The following is a 17,574-nucleotide window of genomic DNA, read 5'->3' on the forward strand; positions in this document are numbered from 1 at the left end:
TCATGGATCACGAGAATAAAGCAGAATTTATGTAAATTCTCCTCTGCTGACATGTTGTGCATTTAAAGCTGTAAAAATGAATCACATCAGTGGCTTTGGGGAGTAACTCTGCACAGTCATAGTTTGGATTCTACTGCAGCTTTTCTGGGGAAATCCTGCCAATATGTATTTTGTTCTTGGCCAAACTCCTGCTCTTTAAATGTACTTGGCGCTGAAACAGATTGGTCTAAATATTGGCTCAATTACTTCTCACATTCTCTCCAGCAGGGACTGCTTAAGTTTAGCAGCTTCTCAGACTTGATAAAGCCGAGTGTGTTCATGTCTCTGGGCGGATTTGTGGGCCAGTCAGATAGTAGCTCAAACTAAAATGCCAAAGCTATTATGACCATCACGGGGAAGTGCTGGAGGCCATAACTCAAGCTGCCTGAATACTATGGCTGGTGTCCATTGAGAAGAGAGAGAGAAAGAGTACGTTCCCACTGCCTGAGGTCCCGTCTGCAGAAAGCCAACCATCATGGCGTGATAAGAAAGGCCAGGATGAGCATGAAAGGGAGCGTGTCCCGACCGTTCCTGTAACGTAATTCAATAAAAGCGGCGGCGCTCTACCGTGTGGTAGATGCAGTGGATTATTTTTAATGAAGGCTGAGACAGGCGAGCGCCGTGGGAGGATGGTGACAGATAGAGACGAAGCCAACAGGCAACCAGAGAGCCAGAAGAATGCTAATTAATTAAGCCGTCACCACAGATGCCACCAGAGCCTCCTCAAAAACAAGACGGGAAAGAAAAGAAGTCCCTGGAAAATGACTGAAAAATACTAACTGACAAGTGATGATAACAAAGCATTTATTCTGTCTTTATCACCTTTCTTTTACCTATTATGTAGGTTTTAAAGCAAACTATTTACCTGCTCAAGGACGAGAGACATAAGTCAGTTATCATTTTAAAGGCCATCCTGATTTTCAGTATAATAATGACTCAGATTCAAGTAAATTGCCCCCACTACATTATGTTTTTAAAAATAGGTAAGAAAATAAAAAATGTGCAATTTGAGCTCCAACAGCAGTAAAGCAAGTTTTAAAATGATTATTGTGCAACAAAACTTCTTCAAAATGTACAATAAAGGGTCCCATCCAGATAAAAAGCCACATGGACCCTTGTAGACACAATTTCATCAAAAAACAAACGGAGGTTCAGTTCAGTTACATTATGATGCGTTCAGGCTCTGTTCAGTTACATTATGATGCATTCAGGCTCTGTTCAGTGAAAATTAGTATTGGGTGAAGGTAAATTATAACGTTATCATGATGTGTTCAGGGCTGCACGGTGGTGTAGTGGTTAGCACTGTCGCCTCACAGCAAGAGGGGTCTAGGTTCAGTTCCCGGGCTGGACAACCTTCTGTGTGGAGTTTGCATGTTCTCCCCGTGTCAGCGTGGGTTCTCTCCGGGTTCTCCGGCTTCCTCCCACAGTCCAAAGACATGCAGCTTAGGTTCATGAAGACTCTAAACTGCCCGTAGGTGTGGATGTGAGTGTGAATGGTTGTTTGTCTCTATATGTCAGCCCTGTGACAGACTGGAGACCTGTCCAGGTGAACCCTGTCCAGGTGAACCCTGTCCAGGTGAACCCTGTCCAGGTGAACCCTGCCTTCACCCATTGACAGCTGAGATCGGCTCCAGCACCCCCGCGACCCTTAACTGGATAAGCAGGTTACGGAAGATGGATGGATGGATGGATGATGTGTTCACATGTAATCTGTAAAATGTAGTGTTGATGATGAACTAGACTAAATCCAGTAGTTTGAAGATGTTTTCACATTAATATAAAATAGATATTAGAGATGAATTATGAGCTGTTGTGCTGTTCTGATCTGAAACTGTGAATTTTATGATCAGAATACCAATAAAACCATCATATAATGTATAGAAATATTCCATATACCATAAATAAATGTACAGAAGATAATAAACATTCATGCAATCATGTGCTTTTTAATTAAAAACCACGAATTCTGAGGTAAAAACAACGCCTCAGTATCCCCCAAAAGTTATAGGTTATAAATGAAATGTAACTGCAGTGAGACAATGAGTGAGTTGTTTAAAGAAAAGGAGATAACAGGCTGATGGAAAGAGATTTTTTATTTACCATAGAATAAGTTAACCCGCCTCAGCCTGAGGTGAGACAGGACGGCTGGCTGCTGTCACATTCCTCTTCATCCCCGCTGAGGATGAGTGTGAGTACGAAGAGACTAATTCATTCATTAGAATAACAGATGCCAGCGTATGTGGGAGTAGAGATGACATGTCACCAAGGACCAGAGTTGGTGCTCCATTAATTCTGTAATCTTGTCACATCTGTAGAGTATATATTAGCATAACAGTAGTGGAGAACACTTAACGGCTCACATTTTATCTGTATTTTAGAAATCTACTTAAACTTACTCAAAGTTTTAATGGAGACAGAACTACTCAGATAAACCAATAGGACGAAAGAATCCAAATGGCAAACTGTAAAATGATAGTATCTCTTAGGGCTCTCAAACTAATGAGGAAAAGGGCCTTTGTCCTGATGACATCTTTTTCTGTCTCTTTTCTGAGAAGTTGAAAATCTCTGAACTTTTCAGAGAAACCGCCGTTGACGTCCTGATGTTAATATGTCAGAAAGACAAAGACCGGAAAGTTGTGAGATCAGATCAGCCGGGCTAACGGTGATTAATGCCGGTGAGTATCGTTGATATAACGTTTTAATCAGGCAACAACATCGAGTTCTGAAAAGTGAAGTCAAAGCTTCATGTCTTAAAGCTGCATTCTCTCTCCTGTCCACCAGGGGGCGACTCCTCTGGTTGTATAGAAGTCTATGAGAAAATGACTCTACTTCTCTCTTGATTTATTCCCTCAGTAAACATTGTAAACATGAGTTTATGGTCTCAATCTCTAGTTTCAAGTCTTCTTCAATACAGCATGATGTTCATTTAGTAAATGATGCTCCATTTAGAGTCAAACAGACCATAAAGCAGGGGATGCTTTAGGGCGGGGCTACACACTGATTGACAGGTCGACACCAGAGACGTATACGGCGTCTCTACGTCACTCCTCCTCAGTCCATATATGGTCACTTCCTGTTCACTGGTTGCCAAATCAACCAAAGCGCCGTTATATAGTGCAGTATGACTGTTATTAAAATTTCATTGGCCAAGATTCACCAAAACTTTGGCAGTTTTTATGCCTGTATGTTAGTTAAAATGTAGCCTTGGGTCTTACATTGGACAGTATCAGTTCAGTTGGGTTGAGTCATAAAGATGTAAGGTATAGGTGTCTTATTCTGGACCCTGAACCAGAGAAGTGTTTCCAACTGCTGGTGACGAGATGAAATGTTTGACATGGTAAATATGGAGACTAAAAAGAAGTCTGAGACCTGCATGTCCGTATCTGCAGCAGCGAGGTTCCCCTCCTGAATCAGGACCGACCATCTCCGAGTCTCAACTTACAGCTGACTCGACTAAACATGCCCCCCCCCACTGTGCTTCATAACTCCAACCGTCAGCAGAGCCGTTGAGTCAGGACTAGAAAGAGCTCTCTGTGCTGTTGGGTTTATGTGAACATCATGGAGCTCTGCTGACACAACCAACAAATCACGCTGGCAGTTATTTTATGTACGCATTAAATATTTATTGGGCCTTAAATGATTCTGCCCTCTTTCATAGGTTCCAGTTAAGATAGATTTAGCACATAAAACATATAAAGTATAATAGAGCCAGACGGATAAATCTGCCTGTAAATTAGCTAAAAGAAAAGAAACAAGAAATCTCAGTTAAGAAACGACAAAAATATGTTGATCTTCATCCATCAGAAGAGTCTTGAGTTAATAAAAGATCTTTACATTTTAATCCGTCAAACACAGACGTAACAAATAGCAGTTAATTCCTGCATTGTAGTAATTGCTGATTATTCCTGTTATTGTCTCCAGCTGTGTTTTTAATGTCAAACAAGATGAAGATCTAATGCTGGAAAGACCAAAACGTTTTAGGATATATACGATGGTGTTCTCAATAAATAATCAGAGATCAGTAAGGTTTATATTATTTTTATATATATCAAAGGTCAAACCAGGCCTGTTGTTATTAAAGTCATTATGATTATATTAATGGAAACATGCCTACTGTCATTGAAGGTTTTTTACAATTCTTTAGCTAAATAAAGATGTTCATTCATATCAATTCATGCTTCAGTTTTTCTCATTGCATCAGAAAGAGCAGCTTCTATGTTGAATGTTTTCTTGTTCATACTATAGAATGATTTATTGTTTGTGTGTTGTGAAAACTACAGAAGATAAGGAACTTAGATAAAAACTGAATCGTATTTTGGTGAGAAAAATCACATTATTTCCCCGTATTTTTCAGGTTTAAAGGCCACAGATATTGTTCATTTTTATCGAGTGATAAATGTAGTTTGCGGGCGTGGATGTCCGACCCAAGTTCAAAAAATAAAAGAGGTATTCTACACGTTTTGACCAGAACGTCTTCGTCAGGCAGTAAAACTTCTCAAATTAGCCCTGGTTTAATTTATTTAATTATCATTAATCATGTGCTCATGTCTGCTCTGCACCACAAACACACTTCATATCCTCCTCTACTGTTTTTAAACCATGGTTTGTAGAAGCAGATCTACAAAAAAGGGTCAAACCACGCTTTTCTCTCTCCAAAGACCACGAACACAGAAGAAGCACGTCCATTAAAGAGTCAAGAGATTCCAATCGCAGCCTCAGACGACCCGCCTCTCAGAGAAGGAAAATCCAGGAGTGAGTATTGTGAAACTGCTGGTATTTAAACATGAAAACGTGACGCAGGGCGAGAGAAATACCCCCGAGCGTTCGCCGAGGGCGGCGGAGCCAGAAAGTGCAAATTGAACTGGCACTGGCGTTTGGAGTCGTCCGCTGTGATGCTCATTTCCTCCAGGCTCTGAACCCCTGCCTGTCTGGAGTCTCACCACAAAAAAAAAGCCAGATTTAATATCCCCGAAAGCCAAACTTAATATCGTTAAGGGCAATCAGGCCAGACACCGGGCTGCTTATGAAACCCATCACATCATTCTAATGAGGTAATAACACGGGGAGGTTTCATGGGGATCTCACGCCAAGTAGAGCTACAAATGAAGGTTAACGAGCCGGACCACCTCCACCACGACTCCACACACATATGTCTCATAATGGTTCAGAGGGAGTCCGATCCAGGGCTGCGACCAATGACAATCAGTATTAAGTAAATGTTGATTGCAAGATGTAATACCTAAAGGTTAATGACATCATTGATGTTTTCTATGAGTTCTTAGGGCCCTATGATTTCCAGATTTCAGGACAGAATATGATGATTTAAATGCATTCAGCTGTTAATCATCTGAACAAAGAAGTGTCGGGGCGCTTTGCGCTCGTGTCACATTTTTCTCTCTGTGGCCTTGATTTTCATTTCAAAATAAAAGTTCTGCATCTCTATGGAAACTGGAAACAGAACAATCATGACTAAAAGTAGAAAGAACACAAATATGTCTTCAGTGCAGAATAACACAGCTACAGTGACATATATTGTAAAAAAGTATTTGATAATGAATTGTTTTGATAATTTATTTAACAAAAATTTGTCCAAAAGTGTTACCAATGTTATGAAAATATTTAGGCTCTATGTGCAAATTTTTTTGTCATGTAACTGTTGGTCTCAGAAGAATCAATCATGGCTTCATAGTTTCACTGAGGAGCTCAGAATTTAATGTTTTTTACAGAATCTGGTTAAAACAAACGGTTTATTTTGGGCAAGATTTAAAAAAAGTCATGTAGGATAAAATGTTTTTGATGAAATATAAATACAAATTTAAGCTTAGTTTCGGAGGCTTTTTCTAAATTAGCATTTGTCACACATAATGTGTTCAAGGACCGTCTTAAAGACGAGAATCTGACGATAATGACAGTTTTTACAGCTTCTGGCTGCGACAATCTGTGTAGTTTTGGCGATTGTTGAAAGAAAACATGCTTTTCATCCCGCCGGAAGGTTTTGGGGCTGTTAGTCATCCATCATTGATGATCAATTGGACAATTTAGAGCATTTTGTTTCATAAAAGGATGGGATGTTATGTATTGGAGCACTTCCTTTGATCAAATAAAATAGTGCAATGTTGTTGTTTGATGTTAAATCAAATTCATTTATATTCATTCCACGTGGGGCATGCAGGCATTTTATTTATTTTATGGTTCATTTGGTTCGTTTTTTTTGTCCCTGGATAAGGCACCAAAATTTGCATGAAAAGTATAAAATAAAACATTTAATTTACAAAAAGTATTCTACTAGTAATAAAGGACATTATTATCTCTTCTTACTGAACAAAAAAATTGATTCATTTGGGATAAAAATAACATATCTGTCAGTGAAAAAGGTCAAAGTCACTTTCATGTTAAGATATGTCACTAAACACGGACAATCTTTATTAAAACACCAGTAGTTTTTAGGGACTGAAGTAATATTTCGTTCACTGGCAATTTTGGTAAAAAACATTATTATATAATAAAAAAAAAGACAACAGGTCACAATAAGCAATGTGTGATCTATGTAATTTTTTTTACTATAATAATGGGTATATATATATTGCTTTAACTGTTTTTACCATGTATAGTGTCTTTGAATACCTTTAAAAGCACTATACAAAATAAATGTATTATTATTATTATTATTATTATTATAATACTTAAGAGCGTCTCTTATGCTATGAGAGTGAAAAAACTAAATAAATAGAATAATAAAACACGTAACACAAATAAAAGGATTATGACAGGACAAAATCCGTCTGTAGAGTAAAAGTACCAAACTTCATTTTAAATTATTTTCTGACATTTTATAGATTAAACAATTAATCAATGAAGTCAAAATACATCAACAGATGAATCATTCATGAAAATAATCATTAGTTTCATACGTTCACAGTTCATCTTATTGTTGAGCCACTTCCAGGTTAAGCGTTGTTGTAAACGGGTAAATCATTTAAGTCATTCATCAGTTTCCTCTTGTGGTTGTATCTCCTTTAAACTGCCCTTCTCTCCTCTGGACTTCACAGTTTAACTAACATGCAGACTCTGGGACAGACAGAGTCAGAGTGGCCTTTAAACTCAGCGCTGTGGTGTCAACGACGGTTTCGTGGTGGGTTTTTTGTCCTAAGGGTGCTGTGGCGGTTTCGCCGTACGCCGCACTGACTGTCACGCCCTCTGACAGAACGCCGCGCTGCCCAGATGGCTCAGCTCATCTGTATGCGGCGGCGCTACGAGGATCTCTGAGGATGTGTGTCAGACAGGAAACAGTGGCCTCAGGTCACCCGGATCCTGAGAGGACACTCAGGACCGCCAACACCTCCACTCACACTCACGGCGTCCTTGAAATGGTTTCATTCACGACAATCACAGTGATTCACCATGCAGCGTGTAAAGTTATGTTAAATATAGTAAATCATAACTGCAATGTCTGATTCACTTCACGGCAAACATACCCTTGTAGACCAGCTGCTAAAACAAAACAAAACAACAAAAACAATCAGTTTCAGCCGTCACGGATCATCAACAGTAACAAAATAATATCATCTGCATAATAACGTAATCTGGGCATTTTCTAAATTTATAATTGCTGCTTTTTTTAATGATCCGTTGTTGCCCAAGTTAAATAAAATAGGTTTAACATGATGAAGAAGTCTATTTTGGTTGGTTATTACATTATGTATTTATAATTCATTTTTTAATGAGAAAAATGCAACTCCAACATTATATAATAACCACTGCAATATGTAATTATGTTTAACAAAATGCAGGGAAATGTATTACATATTTCATCTGCAATGTAGAGCCTGTACGGTATGTTTAATGTGTACACTAAACACACTCAACACTCATCTCTATTTAAGGTCATGAGCTGATAGTTTTAATGTTTCCTATCTTGTACTTGAGGACCTGAAATGTCTCGTTATCTCGTTTTCCAGGCAAACACCCAGAGGAGCTATTAAGGTCTCACTACGATGCGAATCGTAACACGGAAATAAAGCTGATGATGTGTTAACGTGACACAAAGCCCTTCAACCGTCACCAGCTGTCCTCTCAACCTTCTGGAACGTTAAAGTGTGAGTCAGCTGAGAGTCCCGGGACAGATGGGAACTCTGCTCTCTGAACCACCAGCTGGAGAAGGGTGGAGGCCTGTTTTGCAGTCGCCAAAGTGACAGTAGGTGCGTTTAATATCTTAATAACAATAGTACAACTACTTATTGTAACTGTAATGATATAGACAGCCTATGGTTAGTATGGCTTCTCTTACTGCAGATAAATACTTACTTATCTAAATATACTACTTATTGCACCGTATATATTCAATGTTTCTTCATTCTGTCTTTCTTGGACTACTTTTGTTTGGTTACAAGATTATTGGTTTCGAAATAAATGGTTTTCGGGAAATTCAACATTTTTACTGTAAGAAGTAGTAAAATCTTTATGTTATGGGATTTGCCAACGCTTTGAAGTAGGACGAGTGTTTACCAAGTTTGTTAAAGAGTTTTTAGAGTAAGTACATTACGTGTCCAGTCTCAAACCGACGTCTTGCAGTATAATAACAGATGTAAATAATAAATGTTTCCCAGACATGAAATTATCCAAACCATGTATCATTGGTAGGCAAATAAAGAACAACAATTTTTTCATGCATTGATACATTCATTTTCATTTTTAGAGCTTTTTAGAACTGTTAGAGGCATGAATGTCGTCTGTATCGGTCTCCATTGTTGTTATTATTACTCTTCGTTTTGGATGCACAACTGCAGAAAAACACCTCTTGCCTTCAACACCTGTTTGGTTTGCTTTAAAACGACCTCTGGTGCATTTGATTGCTTCATTTGGTTTCTTTGGGCCTGTGTGAGAAAAAAGTAGGTAATTACCTCCATTAAAAGGTTGATTGAACTCTTGTACTTCTTAACGTTGCTGCAAATTCTGGATAATCTACTGGGTCTCAATGAGGAAGAAGGCAGGAACTGTACGATTGAAAGAGACAGCTGTGTTTTTTGTAGAAGTATGTTGAATCTGCTGGCAGAAAACTCTGGGGGGGGGTTGCTGGCCAGAGATTTCGGACCAGCATATGGTTCTGGTATCAGCAGGAGTGAAGGGTTAACTAAATCTAAACACCCACATAAATCACTGACACAGACACTAAGCACAGCAGCTGTCTGGTAGATCAGACCATGGCAGACTGACACTGAGACTCAAACATACAGAGGTTTAGCTGAAGGGATTATTAATTGTAACTTAGATTTTGAAGAACTTCGTATCATGATTTTAATAAACTAAAATCAGTTATTCCTGGCATTTTTTCATCAAAAGCCATTCAATTCACAAACGTTGCATTGAACTCAGCTGCTGCTTGAACAACGCCTCAACAAAGCCTCGTTCAGACGCAGCGTGTTATTATCAATCAGAGAAAGAAGTAGTAAGTAGAAGAAGGAATCGTTCTTATTCATGGCTTCATGACTTCCTGTAAGTCGCTTTGGATAAAAGCGTCTGCTAAATGACTGTAATGTAATGTAATGTAATGTAATGGCATCAACCCAGAGCTTCTCATTACTCAAACTTTTTCCATTTGCAGTTAGCATGACTAACGCTACGTGTTGGTAGCTGTAATCAATGCTATTAGACAGGAATAGATGGGAATGCATAGCAACGCGGCGTCTGATGGAAACCTGATGATGACGCACGGCGCTCACGTTACCTGCACCACTGAACAGATCGGAGTACTTCACTGGAAACATGGCTTTGTGTTGTTCAGAAAGGAGTTAGAACTTCTTTTCAGCAGCTCAGACGTTCAATCATGAGCTCCTTGCTTTTTAAATAAATTGGTAAAAAGGGCCGCACATGCTTTGGTCAATGTCTAAAAAATGTTTCACAACTGCTGTCCAGTTCATTTGGCCTGGACTAAGAGTAAAAATATATAATACATCATTAATCACAGGCTTGAAACAGGAAGCACCGCACTACTAATAACTACAAACGAGTAGAGACAGGACGGAATACAGGCGTCTTGTGCAGCAACGTTACAGGAAGTACAAGAGTTCAATCAACCTTTTTAATGGAGGTAATTACCTACTTTATGGATACACACTCTCACACAGGCCCAAAGAAACCGAATGAAGCAATCAAATGCACCAGATGTCGTTTTAAAGCAAACCAAACAGGTGTTGAAGCACCCCAAGGCAACACACAAACCACGTGAAAAAAAAAAGTCACGTCCTGGATGACAAACAGTTGGATCAACAAATGATGTTCCACTTTGCAGAAATGTGGGGAAGCTGAACATAAAGGGAGACAGAGAGGAAACACACTCAGTTTTTTTTTTTTACATGTCACAAAGAAAATCGTCCACGCTGAGAAATACTTTTCCAGTCAGCACTATACTGACGGGGAGTCGGGGGTCTCCTGCTGCTCACAAAGAGCTGAAGCAGGGGTCCGCTCATGGCTTCGACTCGCCCTGGAGAGTTTATGAAAGCTCCCAGTTCTATTCAGGAGCAGAGTGGAGCTCTGTGGTGTTCAAACTGGGGACAAGGACTCCCAGAGGGTCTTTGTAGAGTCCTAGCAGGTCCTCGGCTCAGTGACAAATGCTTTAATGTCACTTTAAGGGTTTCGTTAGCATCCTAAAGGTTACCACTATGTACCATATCAAAATGTTTCACAGATTCTAATCCTGTGTTGTGATTACATATTGAATTGATTCATCAATTAGGTGTACAAGTAAAAAAACTAATTGCAACCTATATCACACCGTCACATTGTGAATTGACACAAAAACATCCATTAGAGCCACTTAAAGTATCACAATGTTTTGCTTTGTAATTAGTTTAATTCAACCTTTTAATTCTCTCCCTCTGTATAAAAGCCTTCCTCATCACATCTCTACCTTCTAGAGTCCAGAGAGTATTTGGGTACTTATAACCTCTGTAACTACAAACAGTTTGCCTGTGATGGTGGCGATTCGGTAAACTGAAGGTTGCAGCTCAAGAATCATCTCAAGAATGAGAATCGTTGGGATTTTATTGATACTAGTACTCCTACAGAGAGACATACTGAGACATATACTGGATGTGGCCTCCCCTGCAGTGTTTTACATAATGTGGAGGCCCACAGCTGTTCCCTGGAGACCTCTTGCCCTGAGAGAATGAGCCGCAGAGAGCAAATAACAAAGTCTCACGGCTCAGTCTTCGGACACACCGAGGGTTCAAAAGCAATATCTTTGTCTGAGAGAAAAGAGATGAGAGGTGGGAGGTTGTTTGGACCAGCCAGGTTGGTGGAACCGGCAATATGGTATACCCTCAATTTGGTAAAAGTGATCTAACACTTTGTAACTCTATGTTTCCAGCTTCAACACATTAATAAGTGTTGACAGTGTTGCTCCAAAGTTGTAGGAGGATGTGAATGGAATAATATTTATTGTATTTTGGACGTCGCTAAATAGTTTTTTGGCGGTTGACATCTTTTTTTTTTATAACTAGAAATGATACAAGAGCGTTTGAACTAAGTAAATCATCCCCTGCTTTATGGTGTGTTTGACTCTAAATGGACCATAATTCACTAAATGAACATCATGCTGTATTGAAGAAGACTTGAAACTAGAGATTGAGACCATAAACTCATGTTTACAATGTTTACTGAGGGAATAAATCAAGAGAGAAGTAGAGTCATTTTCTCATAGACTTCTATACAACCAGAGGAGTCGCCCCCTGGTGGACAGCAGAGAGAATGCAGCTTTAAGACACTTTGGCGTTGACTTCCCTTTTTCAGACCTGAAAGTTGCCGCCTGGTAGAGAAGAGGGACCGTGATGGAACAACAAAAACGCCACGCAAAAAGATTCTGTGCCAGAGTCTCAAACCAGCTTCTTGTTGTATTATAACAGATGTAAATAATAAAACACAAGAGTGTAGAACCACAGGTGCTGACTACTAGAAGCGATGGGGCAGGATGTATGGGTCAGGAAGTAAGTGACACGTGTTGTTGTTGTAAATAAATAATTCAATTATATGAAAATGTGATATCTGATCTGTGCATAGACTCGTGTACTCACCTATACCCGATCCAGGATCTTAGGCTGTATCGGAGGCGTTTCTGATCCTGGTATTAGCTTCAGAACAGCTCTACTGACGCTCTTATTGCTTTAAAATACAAAACTACCACATTAACGAGGGACTACGCTTACATTTCGGTTGATTTAAATTACATCTCGGACGATGAGGGTTGAGCCACTAGATTCTTGCATACAAATACCCATCACTGTTGGTTTGTTACGGACCATGGCTTCAACACAGCACAAAGCTGTTATACATTGTCTTTGTTACCAGTGAACATTTGTTTTTCTCTCTTTAACTGGCCCTTATAAAAATGCAGTGTTGATTAAATTGCCTTTTTTTGTCTTTGCCCACCTCGAGAGGCTTTTTTGAGGGGGAGGAGAAGAAAAGCAGGTGCTAGTGCTGAGCCTCCGCAGAGGAAAAGAGCAGAGGCTCAGCAGGAGGGGCGAAGGAGGCAAACATGATCTGTATCCTTTTGCTGTTTTACACATTTCCATTTCCAAGAACCCCCGGTGGCTCAACACTCAGCCTTTCACAGGAAGCAGGCCGACCAGAATGCAGCGATCGCCCGTCTGAGACTTCAGGCTGCTTCCAGAGAGCTTCTGAGAGACGTCTGAATGCGTGGCTTAACAGAGAACTGCTGGGATGCGGTATTGATTATGGTGGTAAAGAAGTGGCCGTGGCAACCAGTCGATGGGGCAAACCGTTTGCAGCCTCGCACAAAAAGGTGAAAATACAATAGTGTATGAAAGAGAGAGAGGGAGGGAGGAGGTGGGGGAGAAACAAACAAAGAAAGTGAGAGCATGAGTGAGATTTATAAAACTGATGTTTTTATATGAACATCAACGGAGGGATCAATGCTGATATCGAGCCAAAGGACGCAGAAGAGGAAGAGGAGGGTGATGATGATGAGTGTTGTGGGGTTGTTTACCTGGAAGAACTGCCAGAGCTGATGGGCCAGGTCGCTGATTAGAGAGAGGATGTGAGGAATGAGGAAGGTCCTGGACAGGCTGCTGCTCCCCAGCGTGATCAGATACTCCATCAGCTTCTCAGCGGACCGGTGCTAAAGGTTTGGAAAAAACAAGAGTTCACTGAGAGACGTTCTTTAAACGTTCTTTTTACTAACCTTTAAAACTTTAAAGCAACGTCATTTTTATCCTTTTGCTACAACAATCACAATTCTACAAATCACAAACTGGTTACAATAAGTATGCATTGAAAGTACGAAAGACTGCAAGGGGAAATATACCCATTAGAATTTCTCAGAGCCAAAGGTGACATCATTAAATGTCTCGTATTGTCCAAAGACTGTAAATAAGAAGTGGACGTAGTCATTGTGATGTCACCCGTTGGTTTGTCGACTGATGTTTTGAAGCCTTAAATTGGTCGATTTGGCCATCTTGGATTATGGCCGTCGCCATCTTGAATTTTTGCAACCAGTGAACAGGAAGTGACCATATATGGACTGAGGAGGAGTGACGTAGAGACGCCGTATACGTCTCTGGTGTCGACCTGTCAATCAGTGTGTAGCCCCGCCCTAAAGCATCCCCTGCTTTATGGTCTGTTTGACTCTAAATGGAGCATCATTTACTAAATGAACATCATGCTGTATTGAAGAAGACTTGAAACTAGAGATTGAGACCATAAACTCATGTTTACAATGTTTACTGAGGGAATAAATCAAGAGAGAAGTAGAGTCATTTTCTCATAGACTTCTATACAACCAGAGGAGTCGCCCCCTGGTGGACAGGAGAGAGAATGCAGCTTTAACACATGAAGCATCGGCTTCACTGTGCAGAACCGGAGGTTGCATACCCAAAAATAACCCTCTGAATACTGTCTTACCTCCTGTCTGTGTCTCTCAGCTCAAAGCTCATTGGATTCTACTGAAGACGTGAATCTTCAAAAACAGAAATAAATAGTTTCATCATTAATCTCCTAAAACAGCTGCTCACTATAGTTTTTATTGTAAAAAAGGAGGATATCATGCAGTGAAACACACAGTACTTGTTAGTAGATACGTTCACTGTTGTTTTGGTCTTTTTAGGGGATTTATATATTATTACCAGACCTGTCCTTTCAGTTGCTCCATCCTGAAACACATGCAGCTAACAGTTAGCTTCTGCTCCAGGTTTTAATTCCTCCTGACCCTGGGGGGAGTGTGCTTAGCATGCACGCTCACATTCAGCAACAGCCTCATTTAAATTCACTCAGTTTTTCACATTTTCAAAACATCCAAACTGCGCTCTGTTGTTGTGCCAGTAGGCAGCTCCGCTGAAGCAGCAGCTGGGGAGAAATTGTTTGGCTCAAGGGCACCGTGACCATTGTTGCCTTTCTATTTGGTTTTGGGGGATTCAACCAGTAGCCTTGCACAACTCTGAAGAGCAGAGCTGAAATAGTTTGATGCATACAGCTGATCAGATAGGCGTGTTTGGTTGTTCCACAAACAAGAGCAACTTAAAGAGGAACGAACAGAATAAAGAAAAAATAAATTCAATTTGTTTTGTTTTGCCTTTGCTGCTGATTACCTCTGAGCGCTGAATGATGCCAGCACGTCATGTGAAATTGTCTGCATGATTATCCCATCAAGAGATTAACTCATAATTTGAAACAATTGAAGGGAGAAGATTGTTTTTCTCTCAGGCTGTGGACTGACGAGGCCTCTCTTCTCTCACCTCTTTGTATTCTGGTAACAAACAAACCGAGCTGGTCGTTTACTTTGAGAACAGATGGAAAAAAAAGAAGAGAAAGAAGTATTTAGATTTTGTGATTCTGATTCACCACTTCTCTAATGTCAAGCTGCACTCTGGCTTCAGTCTGTTCCTCTCTCCTCCATTCAACAAGCTCCTTATCATTTGACCGTTTTGTAATCAGTATTGATGTCATGCCAATGAAACAGGACTAAATACTACGAGCTCTTAACGTAACCGCGACATGGAGCATTTATTTACGACTCAAGTATATATATTTTTTATCTTTTGCACATAAACACAGGTGATGGAAAATAAAAACTACTACTTTTAATACATATGTAAGGTTTTAATCATCATTTTATCATTCTTATTATTAATATTTTATTAAACTGCCTTTTATTTTCAAATGATCTGACCTTGGCTTTTGATTGTTTTGTTTTCGACAGCATTCTTTCTATTTTATGGCAGTTTATTTCTTGATTCTGAATTGTTAAATGCGGAAAGTGTTTTGAAAAGTGGAATAACCAACATATAACGTTTTCTTTGTCTTGCTCCTTTGACGTTTTGAAATTTGTGAATCAGACGGAACCGTTGTACACCGTTTTCAGTGTCCCTTAATCCACGGTGCTGTTCCGGGAGCACAACGTTTACGTGACGTTTCAAGTTAAGGCACGGAGAAATGAATCAATGAATAGTTTCAGCATAGATGGAAAGCTGAACATTTCATCTCGGCTCTTATAGTCTAGCTCCATACTGGATTTCCTGACATCACCAACTGGTTTGTGGACTGAGGTTTTGAAGCCTTTAGTTCGCCGTTTTGTCCGTCGCCATCTTGTTTTTTTGGAACCAATGTACCATATATGGACTGAGGAGGAGTGACGTAGAGACGCCGTATACGTCTCTGGTGTCGACCTGTCAATCAGTGTGTAGCCCCGCCCTAAAGCATCCCCTGCTTTATGGTCTGTTTGACTCTAAATGGAGCATCATTTACTAAATGAACATCATGCTGTATTGAAGAAGACTTGAAACTAGAGATTGAGACCATAAACTCATGTTTAGGAAGAAACACAGCTGCACCAGCCTCTATGGGTTGAAAGTCTGATTTCTTGGTGACTGAAAAGCACTGAATGTCTGTGGGAATGACCATGTTTTATTTTCCAAAACGTCTTCTGCCAAAGCTCTACATTAAAACATTTTTCATGTTTACAGGCAAATGCTGTGGCCATATGAGTGAAAGTTAGCATTGTCTGAAAATGAATAGAGTTATAAAAGAGGTACTCGAGCGTTCTGTTTGGGTTTGAAACAAATCAGGCGAGCTGGAAGCAATAAACCGGAAGGTAATAAAAGTTCCTCTGGCAGACAAAAGGTTGACACGGTTGGATGATGCCTGTGTGAGGCTTTATGAGACCAGCCAGACACCAAACCGCTCTCCTCTCTGAAAGGTTATTACATCAAATATGCCCGCAGACCAACACATTGGGAGAGTGACATTTGAATGAGTCCACTTGGGATTCAGGATTCTGCAATCTCATTGTCTGGACTCTTCATCTTGTCCAATCTCCTTCCTCGTAGACGGCAAAAACTCCTCCAGGTGTGTCTGAGAAACCGAGCCAGGAGGAAAAGCGCTCTGCTCGCTGTGAAGGCAGGACCTGCTGCTGGGTAAAGTGCAGCTGCTCGCAGAATCACTCCTCGAGATGAAATACACTTAAAACTGTGAGCGCTTAGCTGACACTTACCGACGACTCTTATTCAATGTTCCACTACATAGTATGTGTTTCAGAAAAGGTAGGGAGAATGATGGCGGGTTCCCTGCAGCGCCACAATGTCTAGAGGAGAGAAACTCTACATCTGTGACCATAGACTGGATATAAGAAGTGGACGTAGTCATTGTGACGTCACCCATTGGTTTGTGGACTGATGTTATGAAGCCTGAAGTTGGGCGCTGTGGCCATCTTGGATTGTGGACATCGCCATCTTGAATTTTGCAACCGATAAACAGAAGTGACCATATTAGGACTGAGGAGGAGGGACGCTAGTGAAGAAGGCAGCCAAAACTCTTTAGTACCCTCAAAATTCTAGTAGGATTCAGAGTTTCAGAATTTATGTTACCAATTGAGTTTACAACCAAAATGATCTCTGCTACTGATCCATGTTTTAAGTTGGGAGGTTTGTGGGCTGGGTTATAGCTCACAAAGGGAACACACGTTCGGCACACTTTCATACCTAGTCGAGAGATTACGAGCACATTGGCTGTCACCCTTTTGAGGACGGGCCGAATCCAAAAGATGGATCAGTTCAGAACAGGCTTGTATGGACAGTAAGATGTATTACATCTGTCCCTGTGTGACAAGGAAGCAGAACTACACCAGCCGATAGAAGACATACGTTAAACTCAAACCTCCTGAGCCTGTGATTCATGAAAACAGACCATCGTGGACTGACTGACTTTCTTCTTTCCTTTACCAGGAATAAATAGCCTGTCACATAAAAGAGAGTTACAAGGTAATTGTATGGGCACACTCGCATACAAAAACACTACAATTCACTCCTAATGTGTCTGTGAGTCTCTTCATCTGACTGGCGAACAAGACGAGGTGGAAAACAAACAAGAAGTCAGGGCCAGGAAACAGGTTTGTAAGGCTGACGATCAAAGGTTCAGCTACCTCACAACAGACGTACTCTACCTCATGATATATTAGTATGTATAGTACTCCCGTGGTCATTCCAGTTGTAAACTGTTTGGAGATTAAATAACCACATTGGAGTTAACACT

General features: G+C 40.3%; 1 protein-coding gene across 1 annotated transcript in view; it reads right to left on the reverse strand.

Moving 5' to 3' along the window:
- Window positions 1–17,574, reverse strand: part of mei4 (meiosis-specific, MEI4 homolog (S. cerevisiae)) — a 43,185-nt gene that overhangs the window by 14,036 nt on the left and 11,575 nt on the right. The window contains exon 4 of the mRNA XM_054618982.1: window positions 13,040–13,171. Coding sequence (XP_054474957.1) covers window positions 13,040–13,171 — 132 coding nt within the window. The remainder of the gene's footprint in view (window positions 1–13,039; window positions 13,172–17,574) is intronic.

The sequence above is a fragment of the Anoplopoma fimbria genome, chromosome 18 (assembly GCF_027596085.1).
Source record: "Anoplopoma fimbria isolate UVic2021 breed Golden Eagle Sablefish chromosome 18, Afim_UVic_2022, whole genome shotgun sequence".
NCBI classification, from domain to species: domain Eukaryota; kingdom Metazoa; phylum Chordata; class Actinopteri; order Perciformes; family Anoplopomatidae; genus Anoplopoma; species Anoplopoma fimbria.